We start from the raw sequence: 23,638 nt of genomic DNA on the forward strand, positions 1-23,638 counted from the left end.
CACATATAGATCCACTCACATAGACACACACACATACTGTCACGTAACAACACGCCCACACACGGTTAACGACTGGAAGAACACACAAGGGTCCACATGGGAATGAGGTTTTCTTTCATGCACTAACATTCACGGATACAAGGTCTGGTGGGGGAGTTTTTAATAGGGGGAATCTGCGCCAAGCTGGGTTTTTTCCTTAGAGATTAAAGAACTTCTAATAATTTTCTGGGGAGGGTGTAGCAGTAAACTAAAATGCAGTTACAAGTTTAGACGAAACTAAAACTTAATATGCTATGATGTAGAAATGGTTTTGAAATTCATTTATTTAATCCATGAATTGAGTGTTACAATGTGTAAAAAAGGGTTAAATGTTTTCTAAATATTTACAGGTTCCTTGAATTAGATTATATTAGTTGCAGTGATTTTGAGCTTATATGAACAAAAAATGATGAGCTGAAACATCCATAGGATGTTCAGGCTGAATACATACTGGTATAAATAACTTTCAACTGCCAGGCATTGAAAGGTAGGTTATGTTAAATGTTTAATGTTTTTGGGGATTTCTTTTTTATTTATTTTTATTTTTTGTTTTTTTGAATAGACACTGAAATAATCTGCTGAAAAAACACAGAGTCCATGGATAATTAATTTAAATGTAGTCAGTTTAATGGTGATTTAAGGGATAAAGGGAAAGTAATTGTGGATAAGAATATCTGGTTGTGACTTAGATTTTGAGTGAATAAAGACTTGCTCATTAAAGACACTGCTTATCCTGATAAGAACACTGACTGCACTCTCTGTGTGTCGAAGGGTTCCCGGAGGAAAAGATTGATGAACTGTGATGAGAACCACCACATGGATTCAGCATCTATCTGCCATTGGACTGCATGGAGACCAAAGTGGCCGTGGAGGAGGCCATACGAGACTCTGATTGATTAATTAGATTGATGAGTGATAGAGACGCTGAAAGAATCCATCATCATCAGTGATATTCATCATTTGTTTTTAACTCGGACCAGGATAATTCTTTATTTTACCTAATTGTGACGTATATGTTTTGATTTATTTTGATTTGGTTTTGATGAAAATCATGGAGACATTTTGCTCCAGACCCACCAAGATCACGTTTTATGCCACTTTTTCTTTGATGTAGGAAGACTCTGAACCTTACAGGTTCTTTAAGTAGTTGTTAATGGTAATTATCAGATTCAAAACGGGGTTTTCTTGCTCAGATTGGCCGAGAGTGGGATTTCCCCGGGGGCACCCCGGTTTTTACTACCAGTTAGAGAGGGTAGCGTTTTCCGGTGGAGAACGGCCCAACCTGTCCTGTGATGTCCCCTACTGTGACTGAATGATTGGTAAAGTTGAATAGATGGTTTATCCATGAGGAGCGGTCACATTTAGGAGGCCTCCAGGCGGGAGTGAGAGTAGATGAATTTGGCCTTATTAGATTTATAGGCTTAGGTTATCTAGTCTAAGGTAACTTAAAATAATGTGCGCATAGGAAACTAAAACAGCTTTCCTTTAATTAGTTGACACCCAAATTGTAGTTAAGTGCTGAAACTGTGGTCTTGAGTGAGAACATTTGGTCTGTGAAGCTTTGATTGTGATTACTTTTGATCCCTAATTAATGATACATGACTAATTATAGATGCTCTCTGGGTCACCCGGTCCTTCAAAGATGTGTTGCTTCTTGTGTTTTTAAGTTACCTGTAAAAACGGTAACTTATCAGGGGGAGTTGTTAGGATTTATTATTTATACATCATGTGCACTGTTAATTTGTTAGTCAGATTAGACAGAGCAGAAGGCCTTCCTTCACATTGTGGATGTCGTGGTGTGTACGGAGGTCATCTAATCAAGACAGCCTTCGTGTCTTTAACAATACTCAGGATATGGGCACATCTTGGAGCCGGACTGATAGGAGAGAGCTACTGTATCTGTAACCCTGAGACAGAGAGGCAACCTGCATGGAGTTCAAGACATGGATGGCGTGTCAGTTTCTGATACGGACAGCTAAGCATCCACATGATGCAACACATAGACTCACAAGGTATAAGAAGCAGGTGATGACCTTGTTCGGGGCTCAAACTTTGCCGGACGCTTGCGGACGTGATTTTTGAGACCACAGCTGTGCATAGCTCGAAGCATTTTTCTCTGTCCTGTAACGACCTGATCTAGAATAAACTCTGTTACTTTTTTACTCCTGTTTTTATAGTCCTTTTTATATGGTTTTAACGAGTTTGAGTTAAGAGTAGTAAATAACTTGCTCCCAGGAAAAGAACCGTGTGAGGAGGCCCCGGGGCGCTACAGCCTTTACTTACAAGGGGACAAATCCTTCTCACTTTAACAATTTTTTACTCACCCCCATGCTGAACAACACTCTGGAGTACTTTTTTGATATCTCAAATGCATCTGGAGATCTTGGAGGCTTCTTGCTGTCTGCTGACATTCAAATAATGGAGGTCTACGGTGCCCGAGACAGAAAGGTCCATTAAAGTCCACAAAAAACGTGTCAATATTCCTCCATACTGCTCGTCCAATGTATTCCAAGTGTCCTGAGTGGGTAGCATCCAGAATTTACTCGAAACGAAGTCATTTAGAATGTTTTTAGAGCATAAACAGTAGTGTATAGGATTTCCTAAAAGCGCGCGCCCGCACGTTCACGACGCTACGGAAACCGCGGCAGACCAAACCGGATGAAAGTGCGCATTCAGCTCGGCAAAGAACTCATGCTCTTCCTCAACGCTGAAGTCCTCAGACATTTTTCTTTCGTTGTTTCTTTCTTTGCACAGGTAAACAGCACATTTCTTCTTCTACACTTGCATTATCGGCAGAGCAGATGCTGAATGCGCACTTTCATCTGGTTGGTCTGCCGGCTTCCGTAGCGTCGTGAACGTGCGGACGCGCGCTTTCAGGAAATCCTATACACTACTGTTTATGCTCTAAAAACATTCTAAATGACTTTGTTTCGAGTAAATTCTAGATGCTACCCACTCAGGACACTTGGAATACATTGGACGAGCAGTATGGAGGAATATTGACACGTTTTTTGTTGACTTTTATGGACCTTTCTGTCTCGGGCACCATAGACCTCCATTATTTGAATGTCAGCAGACAGCAAGAAGCCTCCCAGATCTCCAGATGCATTTGAGATATCAAAAAAGTACTCCAGAGTGTTGTTCAGCATGGGGGTGAGTAGAAAATGAAGGCTAATCATGTTTTGGGTGTACTATTCCTTTAACCCATGATCCTTTTTTTAACTAGTTTAATTAGTTTCTCCCGTATGCCACAACGTAATGCATTGATCTGAAAATCAACCTCAGACGCAACGCACGCAGTGGCGAGGGTTTGATCCGTCAGATGGAGTTAAATCACAAAGAATTCAATGTTGAATCGGGGCGGCAGCTAAATGCTAGGCGATGGGTAGCAGCCAAAACGTTGCAATTTCACATAATCCTGACGAGATCCAAAAAACTATATTATGTAAATAAACCCTACACTTCTCGCTATGACTGTAATCAAAACCCATTTAAATGCAGAAACTGATTGAAATTATTGATTTTCCCACTAAAAGTTAGAGAAATCTCAGCCATGTTTATACCAAAACGTTACAGTTTCACATTATCTTGAAAAATCTTTGCAAGAAACGAACAAGCAAGTGAATATGTACATTCCCTGAGTAAATATTCTGGCAACAAACTATACATTTCTCACTAGAAATGTAATCAAAACTCATTTTAATGCAAAAACAAACTCAAGTTATTAATCTTTCCACAAAAAAATTAGCGAATGTCGGACATATATATATATTTTTTTCTTCTCCCAGCTGGAATCTTGAAAGTCACGTGACTAGGACGTAAAACAATAGAAAGCGTATAGGCAGAAGAAACGTAACAGTACCACAAAAAAATGGCCATTAATGTACCTCCACTACGTTTTGCAGTGTGGACCAACGTAGTGGGGGTACATTTTCCCATGAGACTGGGTTGCAAATGACAGTAGGTTGGGAAATGTAGTTTATATAATTTGTTTTGCTTATAGGTACACACTCTTGAGAGTAAAACTGACATTTATGAGTTAATTTGTAAAAATATATTTTAAGTTTCTCTCTTCTTATCAGGGAGGGCGGTGCCCCAGCGCCCCCTATGGGCCGACCGCCACTGACTGGCTCCCTGTATCTCAGAGAATAGACTTTAAAATACTTCTGTTAGTCTATAAATCTCTGAATGGCTTAGTACCTAAATATGTCACAGACTTGCTATCAGTGTATCAACCCTCCAGACCACTCAGGTCTTCTGGCTCCAGCCTGCTCTGCATACCTAGAACCAGAACTAAACATGGAGAAGCAGCATTTAGTTCCTATGCTCCACTTATCTGGAACAAACTTCCAGAAAACTGTAAAAGTGCGGAAAGCCTGAGTTCCTTTAAATCAAGACTAAAAACACATTTGTTTAGGACTGCCATCGACTGTTTTAGTTAAACAGCTCAACTGAAACATCATTAGTTCAACTTTTATTTTCTTTAGTCCAACTGTTTTTAATTTCCTTTTTTGTTTCTGCATTTTTTGTTATTTTTTTGTCCTACCTGCTTTGATTGTTTTATTTTCCTTAATTTTAGTCATGTAAAGCACTTTGCATTGTCTTTGTACTTAATTGTGCTATAAAAATTAATTTGCCTTGCCTGCCCTGCCATGACTTTTTTCCCCACTGAGATCGGATGTGTTTTCAAAGTGTTCTTTAAATTTTTTTGAGCAGTGTATGTATATCTATATATATCTATATAAATAGATATTTACATACATTAAAACCTATTGAAATTGTAGGTGTTCTTGTCTGGGGAAAATTATTTTCAGAGTTTAGAGCTGAGTATCGCCACACTTTCATCCGGTGCAGGTTTCTGGGGAGGAGGAAGGCGAGGAGAGTTAAGGGGGTTTTAGAGTGAAGGCATTGCCTCAGGGTACTGCAGCCACTTCTATGGTTCTGATTCAGGGTTAGAAATCCAACTTTTTTTTAAAACCTTTTTTTACCCCAATCACAGTAAGTAAAAAGCAGGAACAGCATAACAGTTATGTGTTCTGTTTTTCTCATAGATCTGATTAAGACTCGTGAAACTTTTCCATGATAGCCCAGAATAAGCGGTGTAACGAATTCACTCCGCTTGATTTCAAGCACATTTACCGCATAATATCTGTGATACAGAGCCTGGACTTCCCAAATTTAATTTTGGATAAACTCAGCATAGAAATTGACATTGATGTTTATCTAAGTCTTAAAAGAGCATAACGGTTGTTATATAAAATGATCTATAAAGCAGGACATCTTTTAATAGGTAATTATGTTAATTTTTTGTTTCATTGTTGTATTTTAAATGTGCAATGATTTCGTAAAATAAAGGGTAAGACTTTCAAAATAATTATATTATGGCCTATTCATATTTCTAAGGACTGTGTTTAACAAAAGAAAAAATTCAACCTAAAGGAAATAGAGCAGTGGAAGCTTAAATACTTCACTGAACAGGTTCTCATTGGAGAGAAGATTATTGTAGCTCCAGATGGATTCAATGATCGTTTTCCCACTGAATGACAGCATCCTCTCATTGAGGATATTTTTATTCTCCAGTTTTAATCTGATTGTTGGAGATCAAGGAATCTGAGACAAAACACCTGATTAAATTCCTCAAGTAGACTATTGGTTGATTCCTTACATGATTTATAATATTGTGTGGTAAAATATCACCATCCCCTTTAACTGATCATTGCTGTTACTTTTGTTCTCTCTTTGACTAAATGTAAATCACCATCATCCTTAATTTGGTAATTGAACTAACCTCTGGCATAATAGGGATTTCTGCACAGAAATTAGTAAACTCATTAAGAATATTTCATTGATGGAACTTTCACCTTTGAGGTAATAGGAATAGCTCATATTTAGTGCTAAGAAAGTTGCAGTCAGAATTAGTAAACTGGTTTATAAAATTGATGCAAAAAAACAACCACAAATAATTTATATCAATTGTATAATAATAGAAAAACTTGTTTTTTAATTTTTGTGTACAACAACACAAATTGAGTTGTACAAGTTGTTCATCAAAAACCTCTAACACTGTCACTTTTTCTATAAATGGTCCAGAACTATTGTTGCAAAATCAGATTTTTATTGTTCAGACTGTCATGAAAAGATCAGGTACAGATTACATATTGGCAATAAAAAAAAGCACAAACAAAAAAAACAAATAAAAATAAATCATAGCACCTAAGTGTTTACCAGATTTACTATATAACACCTTATCTGTTCTAGTTTCTATGTAAACAGAGTTGTTAATTAATGGCTTTCTCAAAACTTGCCTCAAAAAAAGTGACTTTGACCCGTGAGTTTCTCATGTAATGAGGTGAAGGAGTTTCTAGATGGACACTTTATCACCAGTCAAACGTGGTAAACACCTCTACTGTTCATTCCTGTGGCATCTGACTACAGTGACTTATTCAAAAGGCTTCACACCAGTGTGAATTCTCCTGTGTTTAGTCAAACTACTCTTTTGAGTAAATGTATTGTTACAAATGGTACAGGAAAAAGGCTTCTCACCAGTGTGAATTCTGAAGTGTCTATCAAGATGAGATTTGTCAGTGAAGCTTTTTCCACAGGACCGACATTCAAACGGTTTCACACCTGCGTGAATTCTCACGTGAGAAGTCAAATGACTCTTTTGAGTAAATTTATTGTTACAAATTGTACAGGAAAAGGGCTTCTCACCAGTGTGAATTCTGATGTGTCTAAAAAGATGAGATTTCTTAGTGAAGCTTTTTCCACAGGACCGACATTCAAAAGGCTTCTCACCTGTGTGAATTATCATGTGAGAAGTCAAACTACTCTTTTGAGTAAATTTACTGTCACAAATGGTACAGGAAAAGGGCTTCTCACCAGTGTGAATTCTGATGTGTCTATCAAGATAAGATTTGTCAGTAAAGCTTTTTCCACAGGACAGACATTCAAAAGGCTTCTCATCTGTGTGAATTCTGATGTGTTTATTAAGATCAGACTTAGAGGTGAAACTTTTTCCACAGGACAGACATTCAAAAGGCTTCTCACCTGTGTGAATTCTGGTGTGTCTATCAAGATTAGCTTTGTTAGTGAAGCTTTTTCCACAGGACGGACATTCAAAAGGCTTTTCACCAGTGTGAATTCTGATGTGTTTATTAAGATCAGACTTAGAGGTGAAACTTTTTCCACAGGACAGACATTCAAAAGGCTTCTCACCTGTGTGATTTCTGGTGTGTCTATCAAGATTAGATTTCTTAGAGAAGCCTTTTCCACAGGTCAGACATTCAAAAGGCTTCACACCTGTGTGAATTCTCATGTGAAAAGTCAAACTACCCTTTTGATTGAATTTATTGTTACAAATGGTACAGGAAAAAGGCTTTTCACCTGTGTGAATTCTCATGTGTTTATCAAGATCAGATTTCTGAGTGAAGCTTTTTCCACAGGACAGACATTCAAAAGGCTTCTCACCTGTGTGAATTATCATATGTTTATCAAGTCTAGATTTCTTTGTGAAAATTTTTCCACAGGACAGACAATAAAACTTCTGACCTGTGTGAGTTCTCATGTGAACCGTTAAATGCAATTTTTTAAGAAAGTTTTCTCCACATGTCAAACATGGGAAAGGTTTCTCTCTTGTATCTTTAATCTTCTGCTTCAGAATAAGCTGCTCTTTCTGCTCACTTATGGGGAGCTCCATGGTTTCCTCTTTTGTCCAGGGATGTTCTGGCTTTTGATGCTCTTCTTTTATCTGCGGATATTCCGATTCCTCATGGTCCAAACTGGATTTCCTCTCCTGTCCACAGAGCTGCTGGTCAGAGAAATCCTCCTCTTTTCCAACATAATCCTGCAGGCGGTCTGGAAAGACAAACACAGCAAAAAGGCGTTCTATTGGTGGTTAAATAAAGGACACCTCACATAAAAGCACCAAACTCTCTCCTTGAGGTTAAGGAGCCAGTGGATCCTATCAAGCAACAGAAGATATGAAGTTCATTCTGGCCTAAATTTATTTCCCACACAAACAATTATTAAGGAAAGTAAAGCATTTACATCCAACACCACAGTGACTGTCTGGCAAATGAGGAAGTAATGAGGCACCCTAAACTCAGCAGCGCTTTCTGTACACCTCTGCCTGGAAGAGACAGACCCCAGCTCAATGTGTCAGAGGTTGAGCAGGAGCTGCCATTTTAATCCCATATCATAGAGGTTTCTAGAATTTCCTTCTTTTATCTTCAGAGAAATATACTGTCCAGGGGTGATGCTGAGAAACTAGTCCATGCAATTGTTACGTCAATGATGGACTATTGTAATTCTTTACAGTCAGGAAGTCTACAAACTGTAGTAAAAAGCCTTTAGTTGATCCAAAATGCTGCAGTCACGAGTCCTGATGAAAATTAAAAACAGACACCACATCTCTCCTACTCTAGCTTCTCTTCATTTACTTCCTGTTAAGAATTTAAAATGCTCCTTATCACATATAAAGCTCTAATTAACCAAGATCCATCTGATATAAGTTATTGTTCCTTACGTTCCTAACAGAGCACTTCGCTCTCAATCTGTAGGTTTACTAGTGGCTCATAGAATTTCTAAAAGTAGAATGCGAGGCAGATCTTTTAGTTATCAGGCTCCTCTGCTGTGGAACCAAATACCACTTGTAGTCAGTGAGGCAGACACCCTGTCTACTTTTAAGCTTAAAACTTTCGTTTTTGATAAAGCTTATAGTTAGAGTGGCTCAGGTTATCCTGAGCTATCTCTATAGTTATGCTGCTATAGGCTTAGACTGCTGGAGGACATAGGGACCCCTTTTAATAGTCATCTCTCCAAACAGCCATAAAACCATAGGTTTCCTGTCATTTGTTTAAATAATAACCCCACAGTGGTGATGAGTTCTATCATCAGTATCTGTGTTTCTATTGATTAGACTGCTTGTTGAATAGAGTTAAGAAAAAAACTGGGAAACAATTCCACCTGATCAAAATGCTGCTGTGTAAATAATGAGTTTAAAATATTTCTATTTAGTTCCTAAAAATGATCGACACTCAGGTGTTCCTCATAAGTTAGATCCTCGTGGAATGTATACCAAAGAAGAGAGCTATTTTTTTAAACATAGGGATAAAATTAAGCCTTCTACTCACATTGTGTCCCAGAGCACTGTTTTCCCAAAGAAAAGGTTAGTTTCAATTTTGCAAAAAAAAAAAAAAAAAAAAAAAAAAAAAACGAAAGATAAAAACCCCACACATTAATATTAATTAATTAATTATAATCCAGACCACTTTGTAATTCCTAGATAAGAAAATATGTGATGAAATTGGTGGATGAAATGTCAAATGGTTTTCTCAGCTGCTACTGGCCAGGGGCCTATTTCACAAAGCAGGTTTAAACAAACTCAGAGTTAAACCCTCAACTCTAAATTGATCTAGCCTATGGTTGAAAACTCAATATCAATAAGGCTGCTGTGAGTTAGTTTGATCAACTGTAAGTAGGTCCACTGTGACCTGAACATGTGCATATCAAGTAAGAAAAACCATTATCAGCAGAGCCCCAATTTGCTGAGTCATCATGATGACAGACAACAGTAAGGTTCAATTTCACACCACTGGAAATAGAGATTTTAATGAAGAAATGTAAAAACAAACTGGAAAAAGGGTTTAAAAGACAGAAACAGCGCTACATCTGCAAAGGAGAAGGACATTGTGTGGGAAAAGATTGCTGCTCCAGTTAATGCATAGGTTTATATAGAGTACCGTATGGCAGCCGTTTTAACATTTATTAAACACTCTTCTCTGTTGTTCCATTTATAGATCACTATGATTCTTTCTAATAGGATCTAATAGGATCTTCAGCAGGTGAAGATGAAGTCTAAAAACATTATCCTAACAGGTAGGACCTGTTCATCATCTCATGGGTTCCTCCTAAGTTGGATTCTGTCTCCTATTACACAGTAAATACTAAGTGTCTGCTTGCAGCCGCTTCGGATGTTATCATCCCAATAAATGGCCGTTATTGGCGGTTATCAGTCCTATGGAATGGCTTCGGATCGTGCTAGTAGGCTCAGTAGGTTGGTTTCACTGAAACCAAAGAATTGATGAATCCATTTATGTGTAATCTAAAAATAATTTCAGTAGTTCTTCATTTAATATGAAAAAGTCTCACGTGTCGCATATATTAAAGAAATAAAAAAATATATAAACAGTTGTAGAATCTTCTCCCTATAAATATCTGATTCCTTGCAAATTAATGGAGATCATTCCTTAATAAGATCCTCATTAAGAGGATCTTATTAAGGAATGTCCTGAAAGACATTAAGGGGGTACTGAAAGAGACAGAGACATCTGCATATTCCAGCTGCCACCACTAGCTGATCTACAACACTGTATATAATGTGGGCCAGATGCAACAAAAGACCTTCTAGGGCTCTTTGTGGAAGTTTCACAAAGCAGATACAGCTTTCATAAATCCCAAAGAGGGTTTGAAATATTCTGCTGTTAGCTTGGAATAATCTAATCCAGGTTTAGGTGTCTGAGTGTTGTAGTTTTAAAATTAGAACAGATTAAAGACACTTAAGGTGGTGAGAAAAGAGGTGGAATAGCCCTTTAGTCGTTAGCTGAACCTGAAGCCAGCTTCAGCTTGGTTTCCACAGTGAGGTCAGAAAAAGACACCAAGATCTAATCAAGGATCAGAACAGCCTCCATGTTGGAATCTAAGCATCAGAAACCATTGATATCTATATCCATGATAGAGCTCTCATGGTGGCTCGCTGGACGCTGTTGTGCCAAAAAGTGATTGTCTGTTAAAAACTGATTGGCTAAGATCGGGCGCGTTCCCACAGAGCAGCAAGAAGAGGGACTTGTTTCCATGTTTAGTGAGCCCAGCCTGCCTGTGTTGTTTCAAGTTTCTTTCTCTGTATTTTAGGTTTTGAAATCAAACACTATTAACAGTAAACCAGTTATATTTCTATGACCAAGGTTACAGCAGATGTGTCTTATTTACCTTTCTGCTCCTCATCAACGGCTTCATTTTGCATTCCTCATGAACATCTGCAAATTCTAAACAGACTTTAGCAATAAAGGTAAACTATGAAAGACGTTTCTGCACTACATTTGATTCCATTTAAAACTATTCTGTCTCGTTACTGTACTGTGACGGATGTAACTCAGTAAATTATTTAAAATAAAATGTTTGTCATATTTTGTTTTTCATTGTGATATTTTTACTAATTAAAAAAAATATATTACAATATAATAATAATTATATTATATATTATATTTATTATATTAAATCATATAAATTATTATATTAATCAATATTTTATCATATTAAATATATTCTTCTGAACTCACCCCCCCCCCCCCAGCACTGAAATAATCCACAAAATACACAGAATATGACTATTTTTCTTTCCTAAAAGTGATTTAAACTTATTTTTTGACCTGCAGTGTATTTTCTGGATGAAATTGCTTTATTAAACTCTAAGGCATAATATGTAATATATCTTACTGAACTCTCCACCCCAAACACTCAAAAAATCCACAAAATAATGATGCCAGACGATATGTACTACTTTATCTTGACTGTTGAAGCAACAAGCGCTAACGACCACAGCGTGTACCGACTTCCTGTTTACAAAATAAAAGTGTAGGCCTAGATTTTAAAGCGGAGAAGCTATCGATATTGATATTTACCCTATATATCTAAAAGCTATTAAGAGACTTGAAATGTAAAATTAAAAGGCATAAATCTTGAAGCCAGTGGAGTGATTTGATCCAACACTGATATTAAGTCAATTGATCACCTGTTCTGGAAACTATTGAGCAAAAATGTTAATGTTTTCATATAAAAATAAAAAATAATTCAAGATTTAATATGCAGAAATTAAATGTCTAACCTTTTTACCCTGTGGAATGCTATTATCTAACAATGATTTTGAGTCAATTGATCACATTAGCTATTGAGCTGCAATATTTTGATAGGTATTTATTAGAATATAGATTTAGAGTTTTTTTCTCAATATAGTTAGAGATTATCCTCTCTGAACCGTTACTTTAGAGCTGTGAAAGGATTTCAGTGAATTGTGAATTAAAATCTCCTCACACAAGGCTCGATGTTAACCATTGCCCGATCGCCCGGGGCAAATTGTTTTTATTGTCGGGAGAGTACAAATTTAATTGCATTTGCCCGCCAGGCAAGTGCAATGATCGCAAAAAAAAATTTTTATCACTCAAAATTACTTTAAAATCACAGACATTTGCTGAAAATGACCCACAAGCGTTGCCGGCGCCATTTTTGTTGTTTTGTACACTTCACTCGTGATTTGAAAAAGCCGCATAATTTTCCGCGAGGTGGCGTGATTTTTGTTCGGGGGTTTTTATCCAGCATGAATCAGACACTTTTTTCGACTTGGAAGGCTAAAAACCAACAACAAGGCTATCTTACCCTCCACCCATTTCACCCACCACCCAGATAACCCTAGATTAAAAATTATTTGTCAGGGATTAGGAAAATTGGCATAATTGTATGCCATGCGCACAGTGTAAATATGGCTACCATATGGCAGTCTTCTGTACAGTGATGTAGGTCATACATTAAAAAATGTTCATACATTTTTTTTCTCTTAGACATTGGAGAGGTGCATTTAAATGTTATGGAGCTAAACATGTTAAATTGGTGACCTGTTATGTTATCATTGTCTTTTTGCTGCATTTATTTTGTCAGGGAAACTAATCCTGAGTCAGGTAAAAGTCAGGGAATTCTGAAATGATGTAAGACTGTGGAAACCCTGTATAAAATAACTATGTATAATGATTCTCTAGAAAAGTCACATTATATTAATAGTATTATCTTGCATAAACAAACCGTAACTCCAAATTAAAAGTTATTCATTTGTGACATTGACTTCTTTCTTGTGATTTATCTTAAGTTTCTTTTTAGATTTTTAACATTACAATTTATATTTTTACAAGCATACAACAGTTTAAAGCAAACTTTAGTTTGAAAAGAATCTGCAGGAAGGAATCTGAGTTCATTATCTGATGCATGCATATAAACACCAGGAACCTTAAAAAAACTTAAACTTAAAAATTACTGAATAACAAAAAACATTTAAAAAACAAACATGTTTCATTGATATATATACAAAAATGGATATTAGGAACTATATTTATCAAACATTATACTGGGCAAGTAAAAATTGTTTCTGGGCAAATGAAATGTGAAAGTCACTTGCCCAAAGGGCAAGTGGTAAAAATCCTTAACGTCAACTTCTGTCACATATAAAGCATTAAATGGTCAAACTCAATCTAATATCAGATATCAGATCATTCTCTATGTTCCCAACAGAGCACTTACCTGTCAGTCTGCAGGTTTACTAGTGGTTCCTAGAATTTCTTGAAGAAGAATGGGAGGCAGATCTTTTAGTTATCAGGCTTCTCTCCTATGGAACCAACTACCAGTTTTAGCCTGTGAGGCAGACACCCTGTCTACTTTTAAGTTTAAAACTTTCCTTTTTGATAAAGCTTATAGTTAGAGTGGCTCGGGTTATCCAGAGCTATCTCTATAGTTATGCTGCTATAGGCTTAGACTGCTGGAGGACATAGGGACCCCTTTTAACTATCTGGAGTAGAAACCTTTTCTGATGGTTTTAAAATATACACAATTCAATACACAATCCCATTTCTTCTAATACCACAGTTGACACAAGCCGCAAATCTGCCACTATGCCGGAGAACTTTAAGCCCTGCAGTTCCTGACAACGGATGATTTTATTCCTTTTTTGAGAACAAACATCTAACTTGTAGTTATAATAGGGCTGCAACTAACGATTATTTTGAAAATCGATGAATCGGCCGATTATTTTTTCGATTAATCGATGAATCGGACACAAAATATTTTTTTTATATTAACCTCTTTATTCCAAAATAAACATTTTAGACAGAACAAACAAGCACACCAGTACAGGTTTCTCATTAACTGTACTGGTGCAATATGAAAAATAAATGTTTGTGTTAAAACTACGCAAACTTACATGAGAAATGTAGCTGTACATCCACAAAATATAGGGTACTTTGTTTCATAAAGCGCAAAAAGAGACAGGCATTTTAGTTTTTAAAGCCTCTAAGGGGTTCAAACAATAGGTCCCCCCATTTCAACAAATGAGTTTTTTTAGACTAGAAGAGTTCTGCCTTTTAAGACAGGAAAGTAAAGTTGCTACTTGAGAAAATACTGAACCATAGAGATAAAAATAGCCCTGTGATTCAAATTATAAATTGTATTTGGAATAAAAATGAGAGAACTAGGGGTGCTAAAAACACATCCTCCAATGACAGATATTTACATGGGAATGTGGCAGATAATTAATTGACATATTACTGATCTTGCTGGATTTTATTCTGCTTTACTTCCATAAATTGCAGGATCATCTTTACTTTATCTTTGCCAGAAGATTTAAACCTTAAAAGCCTTGCCCTCATAATTTGCAAATTAATTTATTTATAAAGAAAATATAAACGCTGCTTAAGCTAATTCAAATGAAATTAAAAGTAAAATAAGTAGCCAACCTTATCACTGTCTGTAACCTACAAACAAGCTAAGGAAAGCATCAGATGAGCTACCTGAGAAACTAACGTTACGTTTCCCCACTTTAAAATGAAGCAAACATGATGGTTCATCCTGCTGATCAGCTCTCTTCACTGCCATTGAAGGCTCCAACATGTTTTCTTTTCAGGTGCTGCGTCATAACAGTGGTGCTTCCGTGCCATGTTAATTTGTTTTTACAAAAGTTGCATGTTACGACTTTTTTCACTTTACAAAGCGCAGGCTATTTTAATTATTGTGATCAATTTGCGCCGTCAATCCCGGCGCATGCGCGCTTCATTTGCAGTCTGGACGCTGAGGGTAAACTCCTCACTAAAATCCTGCGGCTCTGAGTGCCACGCTGAGAGGGACTCCTGTGGGAGAGGGAGAAAGGGGTTGGGATGGGGGAGGCGCCCCACGGCAGCAGCTGCCGCTGGAGGACAAGAGTAGGAACGATACATGCTTTCACGTAAGAGTCTCCAAAAGCCGCCAGTGACACCGTAAAAAGTCGCCAGATTTGTCGCTAGTCGCTTTTTAAAAAAATAGTCGCTGGAGGGGTCTGAAAAGTCGCTGAGTTGGCAACACTGCAACTGCGGCGCTGACTCGCTCCGCCATATTTTTTTTTTCTTCCCCGGGATGACGGCGGCGGCGGATGACGCATTAATCGCGCGACACAACTAATCGATGATTAAATTCGTTGCCAACGCTTTTAAAAGTCGATTTTTATCGATTCGTTGTTGCAGCCCTAAGTTATAACCTTTCCCGTTTTGTGTTGAGTTTTCGCTTGCCAAACTACAACCTGAGAGTAACACTGCAGCCAATTAAACTCTGGGGAGCCTAAAATGTGCCGCTACATAAAAAAAAAACTACAAGCATACTTGGTGTGAGGGATTGGCTTTGAGTCAATGAGTCGATATAATCAGCTGGATTTCTTTGGATAGAATCTCACAACTTCTTCCTGGTCTGTTGAAGCACCAATAGTCTGCATCCAATTATTTAATTAATTGCTCTTAGTTTTTGGGAATATATACGAACTATGCTCTAATTTCTAGTTACCGATCTGTTTTTACTATAATTTAATTTGACAAACCGGGTCTTCTCTACATTCTTCTTTCTGTTTGGTGCGATTGCAATAGCGGGTCTTGATCTGGACGGTCCGGAGCAAAAAATTGCTTTTGACATTGGGGGACGGAGAAGACGTACGTGGGCGGTGACGAACGGAGGAGTAGCGGAGGATGTGGAACAGCTCTCATTGATTTACATGACAGACAAGTACTCTAAACGACGTACGTGAGCGGAGCGCTGACGGAGTATGTGGAATCTGGGGGTAAAGGACGACAAATACACGTCTGGCCGGACAGTGCAATGAAAATCCGGACTGTCCGCCCTAAAGCCGGACATCTGGCCACCCTACTTCCAACTCCTGTTCTTTCCCACTCGCCATACCCACACAATTCTCCACAACAACTGATTTGTTTCTGCTACACCCGGCTACTCTGCTTTGCTTCTTCTTCTTGTTTACTACTGGTGGTTGGCTTTGGAAGAAGGTGAGAACTAGGGCTGCAACAACGAATCGATAAAAATCGACTTTTAAAAGCGTTGGCAACCAATTTCATCATTGATTAGTTGTGTCGCGTGATTAATGCGTCATCCGCCGCTGTCGTCATTGCCATGGGGCGCCTCCCCCATCCCAACCCTGTTCTCCCGCGGCGCTCCCGCAGGAGTCCCTCTCAGCGCTGCAGTCAGAGCCGCACGATTGCAAATGAAGCGCGTATGCGCCGGGATTGACGGCGCAAATTGATCACAATAATTGAAATAGCCTGCGCTTTGTAAAGCGAAAAAAGTCATAACATGCAACTTCTGTAAAAACAAATGAACATGGCACGGAAGCACCACTGTTATGATGCAGCACCTGAAAAGAAAACATGTTGGAGCCTTCGATTGCAGTGAAGAGAGCTGATCAGCAGGATGAGTAACCATGTTTGTTTCGTTTTAAAGTGGGGAAGCGTAACGTTAGTTTCTCAGGTAGCTCATCTGATGCTTTCCTTACCGTGTTAGTAGGTTACAGACAGTGATAAGGTTGGCTTCTTATTTTACTTTTAATTTCATTTGAATTAGCTTAAGCAGCATTTATATTTTCTTTATAAATAAATTAACTTGCAAATTATGAGGGCAAGGCTTTTAAAGTTTAAATCTTCTGGCAAAGATAAAGTAAAGAAGATCCTGCAATTTATGGAAGTAAAGCAGAATTAAATCCAGCAAGATCAGTAATATGTCAATTAATTATCTGCCACATTCCCATGTAAATATCTGTCTTTGGAGGATGTGTTTTTTAGCACCCCTAGTTCTCTCATTTTTATTCCAAATACAATTTATAATTTGAATCACAGGGCTATGTTTATCTCTATGGTTCAGTATTTTCTCAAGCAGCAACTTTAACTGCTATACTTTCCTGTCTTAAAAGGCAGAACTCTTCTAGTCTAAAAAAACTAATTTGTTGAAATGGGGGGGCCTATTGTTTGAGCCCCTTAGGGGCTTTTAAAAACAAAAATGTCTTTTTATGCACTTTATGAAACAAAGTAGCCTATATTTTGTGGATGTACAGCTACATTTCTAATGTAAGTTTGCGTAGTTTTAACACAAACATTTATTTTTCATATTGCACCAGTACAGTTAATGAGCAACCTGTACTTGTGTGCTTGTTTGTTCTGTCTAAAATGTTTATTTTTGAATAAAGAGGTTAATAAAAAAAATATTTTTTGTCCGATTCATCGATTAACTGAAAAAAAAAAAAAAAATCGGCCGATTCATCGATTTTTAAAATAATCGTTAGTTGCAGCCCTAGTGAAAACAGCAGAGAGGATCATGGGGAATGAATTCTGTTGTGTGCATTAAGATTGCATTTCTGAGTGAAGCTTTTTCCACAGGACAGGCATATGAAAGGCTTCTCACCAGTATGAATTCTCATGTGTTCAGCAGGGCTGTCGCGGTGGAGGAATTCCCCCTGCGATTATTCAAGGAGGCTAAATATCGCAATATGCAACATTATTGCACCATCTTTTTTTTCCTTTATTCTAATCTTTTTATTTCCCAAATGAATTCCATTGTCGACTATTGTCGCCAGACGCGTTTTTCCAACAGAGTGAGGCATCTCACTTGATTATGAACTCTGCCGAGAGTCGCTCATGCGCAGTAGTGTCTCTGTCTCTGAGCGGTAACATACAAATATGGCGGCGTCAATATCAGGTAAGCGTACCAATACTTCTAAAGTTTGGGAGCATTTTAGCCTGGATATGGCGAATAAAAAGATTACTTGCAAGGTTTGCAAAGCAGACCTTGCGTATCATGGCAGTACCTCGGTGATGCACGAACATTTAAAGAGAAAGCATGTCGGGGAGTTGAACGAAACGGAGTCTGACTCGCCTCGGTAAGATGCAAGTAACATTCAAGCCAATGCAGTTTTAATGACATACTTATAAGCGCATTTTTGCTATTAAAAAGAGCTTGAGCGTTATGCCAGACTGCCTGACAAACATATTTTAAATTAAATGCATGCAGTCCGAAGAAGAGAAGCACCATGGAGCCCTTCTGCAAAGGAGGCAGACGTGCACCCTGCAACAGGCGGCTGCCCTCACGGAGTCAGTACTGCAGATGCTCATCTATGATATGAGGCCACTCTCCATGGTTGACGGTGCTGGGTTTTAACAGATGATAGCCCAGTTCAACCCCGACTATATCCTGCCATCCAGGACCCATTTCACCCACTTGATGGAGCAGAAATGCAGTACAATGTTTCTGAAGGTAATTGTTGAAAATACACACACACAGAGTTCATATAAGCAATCACACATTTCATTTAATAGCAATTATGTATTTCATATTAGCAATCAATCACCCCCACCCACCAACACACACACTTCATACAATCACAAATGTCATTTAAAAGCAATTATACATAACTTAATTTTTGTAGTATGATAGAGCAGCTGCAATAAAACTTTTATGTTGAATAGTTTCTGTTGATTTGTACGTTTTTACTCTTTAAATATTTACAAAAATCAACTTTTGTGTTTAAAGGTAAAGGAGATCCTAAAAGAGGTCAGCAGCTCCCTCACACTGACGTGTGATGTTTGGACCAGCCGTGCCACAGAGGCATATCTTGGAGTTTCGTGTCACTTCATTACCAAAGACTGGCAAATGAAAACTCTAAACCTCGCCACTCTACCTCTAGAGGAGAGGCATACTGCTGCCAACATCATGCTATGGATGGAAGAGGTGATAGAGAAATTTGACATCTTGCCTAGCAAAATTAAAGCAATAGTACACGACAATGGGTCTAACATGGTGGCTGCAGCTCGACTGCTGAAAGAAAAACATGGTTGGTTTTCTGTGCGCTGTGCTGGGCACACTCTCCAACTTATTGTTAACAGTGCCCTCAAAGAGCCCAGCATCAACAAAGCCACCGGTGCAGCAAGAAACTAAGTGGAGCACTTTAGGAGAAGTGAGCTGGCGAATTCAAAACTGAAGAAGAAGCAGCAGCAAATGAACACAGCAGAGCACAAGCTGATCCAGGACGTAAATACTCGATGGAATAGCACGTACTACATGATGGAGAGACTCGTGGAGCAGCGATGGCCAGTCACAGCGACCCTCTCTGACCCTGAGGTAACACCTAGAGGCAAGCACTACTGTGACCTCAAACCAGAGCAGTGGGTGCTACTTGAAGAGCTGGTGCAAGGATTTGGGCCTTTTGAATGTGCAACCGTTTTCCTCAGTGGACAGGAGTATGCTACTGCTTCATGTCTTCCACAGCTGGTTAAAGGTCTGCAACGGTCCATACAGCAAACACAGTTTGAGACGAGAGCAGGAAAAGCCTTTCGAGCAAATGCAGGAAAGGGAATAAGTGAGAGGTGGGAGAATCTTAACACTGTGTCTGCAGAGAGAGACAACCCACTTGTTCTTGCAGCTGCCATCGACCCAAGATTCCGAAAGATGAAGTTTATCTCCCCTGAAGATGGCACAAGGGTGCAAAGCACAATTTAAGTTCTTGCCATAAAAGAAGCTAAGGCTGAGACTGGGATACATGGTGACCCTGAGCTACAGCTGAAGAGGAGGGGCAATGTCTCAGGGGTAAAGTCAGCGCTGGATAACCTTCTTCAGTCCAAAACTTACAGCCGGAGTGAGGAAGAGGAGGAGACCCAGTAGGACCAAAAAATCCAAATGGTGAGGAGGGAAGTTCAGCTGTTCTTCACAGAGGCACTAATAAGCAAAAAGGATGATCCGCTCAGCTGGTGGAGAGGAAATGAGGGCCGTTTTCCCACACTGTCCAATGTAGCAAGATCCCTTTTGTGCATTCCTGCAACATCCACCCCAGCAGAGCGAATCTTCTCAGCAGCAGGAAATATCTGCTCGCAAAAGAGAGCAAGTCTCACACGAGACCATGTTGATATGCTGACTTTTCTTAGTATAAATAAACTGAACAACATATCCTGAGCCTCATCTTGATTTTAAACCTGGTCTGTCCACCATGACAAGTTTGTGTCCAAGTTATATCACACAGCCCATGTTTACAACTTGAGTAAAGACAGCACTGAATGCTTATTTTCAGCTGTATCTACTAATGTTAGTTGTTAATACCGTTAGATTTCAGACTGTTGAGAATTGTAAAGTTCTTTTGCAACAGACAGTTGACCACTGAATGTACTTCACAAAATGCACATCTTTGTTTTATTTAATGTTCTGCTGCTGCTAATGAGCCTGTTCTTGGTTTACAGGGGAAAAAATGTTTATTTGATTTTAATTTATTAATCATTTATTTGCCTGTCCCTAAAAAATGGACAGAGGTTTATTTATTTATAAATTTTACGTCTCTGTTGAATGAGCACTGTGCCTAATTGAAGTTAGGACATTTTTATTTAATTTTTGTACAAATCCACAGTATGTGCAATAAAATAAGTTGTTTTCATTGTAACCACATTTGTGTTCATTATCATGTGCCACATAATTAAATCAACTTCATTCTGAATTTAGAAAAAAGTAATAATTATCAGATTAGTCGACTAATTGTTTCAATAGTCGCTGAATAGTTGACTATCAAAATAGTCGTTAGTTGCAGCCCTACGTGTAACAGCGGCTGTTTATGTCCGTCACTGTCTCTGCTGTACTTAGCGACTCGAGCAAAGGCTTCGCCGACTCCAAGCTGTCGGCTGGCACCGACATGAGCCGCCCCACCACTCTGTGTGGCAGGAGGCGGCGGTAGCCGCTCCGTAACAGCTGGGTGGTAGCTAGCTAGATGAGCCCTTAAATTTGTTGTGTTTCCACGTTTTACTTGAACCGTTTTGCTGCAGATTTTATAAATTGCCTTATTTAAATTGTCTGGCTAGCGAAGTAACATTTGGTTTTGATATCAGTGACGCTGCCATTGTTTCCTTCTCAAATGTTGTCCCAAGATGCGGTGATGGCGGTGGCTGGTTTTGTAGCGCGGTGAGCTTCTTGATATCGCCATATTTCATTGGTGCGGTTATTGTGACAGCCCTAGTGTTCAGTTAACTTACCTTTTAGAGTAAACTGTTTGCTACAAATAGAACTGGAGAAAGGCTTCTCATTGCTGTGAATTCTCATGTGTTCATTAGGGCCAGATTTTAAGATAAAGGTTTTTCCCAAAGACAAACATTCAAACAGCTTCTCACCAGTATGATCTCTTGTGTGTTTGGTCAAATTACTTTCTACAGTAAACCTTTTGTTAACAAATAGTACAGGGAAATAGTTTCTCACCTGTATGAAGTCTGATGTGTGTAACAAGATTTAATTTCTGAGAGAAGCTTTTTCCACAGGACAGACATTGATTAATCTTCTCACCTGAGTGACTGCTCGTGTGATCCATTAAATGTTCTTTTTTTGGAAAGATTTCTCCACATGTGAAACCTTGGAAAGGTTCCTCCATTCGGTCTTCGGTCTCCTGCTTCAGAACAAGCTGCTCTTCATGCTGAATTATGGGGAGCTCCATGGTTTCCTCTTTAGTCCAGGGATGTTCTGGTTCTTGCTGCTCTTCTTTTATCTGCAGAGCTTCTGGTTCCTCTTGGTCCAAACTGGAATTCCTCCCCTGTCCACAGAGCTGCTGGTCAGAGAAATCCTCCTCTTTTCCAACATAATCCTGCAGGCGGTCTGGAAAAACCAACACAGCACACAAACCAAACCTTAGTTTTCCAAACATTTCAATTATTGATGTTTTACTGCCATCTGAAGTGTTAGAACATCCTGTGGGATGACCATCTATCCTTGATTTCCATTTAGACAACCAGTTTAAAATAACTAAACCAACTTATTCAAACCAAATATCTCTCTTAACCTTCTTGGAATAAATTCCATCTTGTTTTACATTCATTGGCAAAAAAAGCTTCTGTACGTCTGTTTCTATCATAACATCAAAACAAATGTCTGTACACGATCATTTGATGAGATATTATTAGGGGCGACCATCAAAAAAGGACAATTTTGGGACTTTTCATTTAAAATCATGACAGGGACAGGATACTGCATCATCCAGAGACTTTTGATAAATGCAGTTTGACTGTTGTCAACTACTGGACACCTTTAGCTATCATGTGAGGTGACCACCTCAGAACTTTGAAAACTAATCTTTAAATGTAGATCTACGTTCTGATGATCAATTTGATAGTGTAACGTCATGAGAAGTACCTAGCTTGGTTTCTGTAGCTAAATATTAGGTTAGAAGTGAACATAGAATTTATCTGGCGTGACCGAGGATCAAAACTACTGAGTGTTTTACATGACATATGATTTCCTCAGTTTCTATTTATTTACACGTAAAAGTTACTTAAACTGCCTGTTTATTTAAACACATTCTTCAAATTCAGTCATTTATCGTTACTACTCAGGAGTAAACATTTGTCTTTGATTATAGTAAAATCATATGAAAAAAGACAAAACTACGAGGCACAAAAGTATATTTAAGCAATCGTATATTTATTAGTCATATTAAACCCTTTTGACCAATTTTTCAGATGGCGCCATTAACAAGCAGACAGAAGACCGGGATCAGCAGACAGCAAGTCAACTCAGACCCTGAAGCAACAGTTGAATATATATATTAAGATAGAAACTCTGGGTAGCATTTCGTCTCATTAGGCCCGAGCAGCGACAGCACTGTGAAGGCCTAACTGTGGCAGGTAGGTAGATCTCTACGAATCATGAAAAAAGTCTCTTGGAGGTAGGCTCTAAAACCTAGAGGAAGTCGGCCATTTTGGGTCAAATGCAGATTTTTGGCAATTTTTCAATTTTGTTGACGTTGAATTATAATTATCTCCTCCAAGTGTATTTGACTTCAAACTTGGTGTATTTACAGAAAAGACATGAGATAAAAAAAATTATCTACTTTTTTAGAAATTTGAAATGGAATAACTTTTACAAAAAAAAAAAAAAAATCCAAATCATTTTGAATCGTTTTTACCCTGTTGAAAAAGGATTGACCCATTTAAATAAATAAATAAATCAGCCTTTTATCTAATTGAGTCGAAAGTGTCAAAAAAAAAAGGTTCCTTTCAGAGCTTTTTGTAAGTTGGTTAAAATGACAAAGCCCTTCTTTAAAGGAATAGTACACCCAAAACATGATTAGCCTTCATTTTCTACTCACCCCCATGCTGAACAACACTCTGGAGTACTTTTTTGATATCTCAAATGCATCTGGAGATCTGGGAGGCTTCTTGCTGTCTGCTGACATTCAAATAATGGAGGTCTATTGTGCCCGAGGCAGAAAGGTCCATAAAAGTCCACAAAAAACGTGTCAATATTCCTCCATACTGCTCGTCCAATGTATTCCAAGTGTCTTGAGTGGGTAGCATCCAGAATTTACTCGAAACGAAGTCATTTAGAATGTTTTTAGAGCATAAACAGTAGTGTATAGGATTTCCTAAAAGCGCGTTCACGAGTCCACGGAAACCGCAGCAGACCAAACCAGATGAAAGTGCGCATTCAGCTCGGCAAAGAACTCATGCTCTTCCTCAACACTGAAGTC

At 38.4% G+C, this 23,638-nt stretch overlaps 1 protein-coding gene across 4 annotated transcripts; it reads right to left on the reverse strand.

The window, feature by feature from the left end:
• Positions 1 to 6,348: 6,348 nt before the first annotated feature.
• Positions 6,349 to 21,832, reverse strand: LOC119776443 (gastrula zinc finger protein XlCGF26.1-like). 4 transcript variants are annotated; one of them, XM_038274857.1, is made up of 3 exons: positions 21,529 to 21,832; positions 7,518 to 7,893; positions 6,349 to 7,349 (listed from the first exon to the last, which is right to left on the reverse strand). In XM_038274857.1, the coding sequence occupies exons 1-3, from the start codon at positions 21,815 to 21,817 to the stop codon at positions 6,479 to 6,481; spliced, it is 1,536 nt and encodes a 511-aa protein (XP_038130785.1). In that variant the 5' UTR covers positions 21,818 to 21,832; the 3' UTR covers positions 6,349 to 6,478. The 4 variants fall into 4 exon arrangements, with proteins under 4 accessions (XP_038130785.1, XP_038130777.1, XP_038130769.1 ...); XM_038274849.1 differs by having other exon boundaries at positions 6,349 to 7,254; positions 7,339 to 7,893; XM_038274841.1 differs by having other exon boundaries at positions 6,349 to 7,893.
• Between the last annotated feature and the right edge of the window lie 1,806 nt (positions 21,833 to 23,638).

This window comes from Cyprinodon tularosa, unplaced genomic scaffold (genome assembly GCF_016077235.1).
Source record: "Cyprinodon tularosa strain WSP-4 unplaced genomic scaffold, ASM1607723v1 ctg1207, whole genome shotgun sequence".
In the NCBI taxonomy this organism is placed as follows: Eukaryota; Metazoa; Chordata; class Actinopteri; order Cyprinodontiformes; family Cyprinodontidae; genus Cyprinodon; species Cyprinodon tularosa.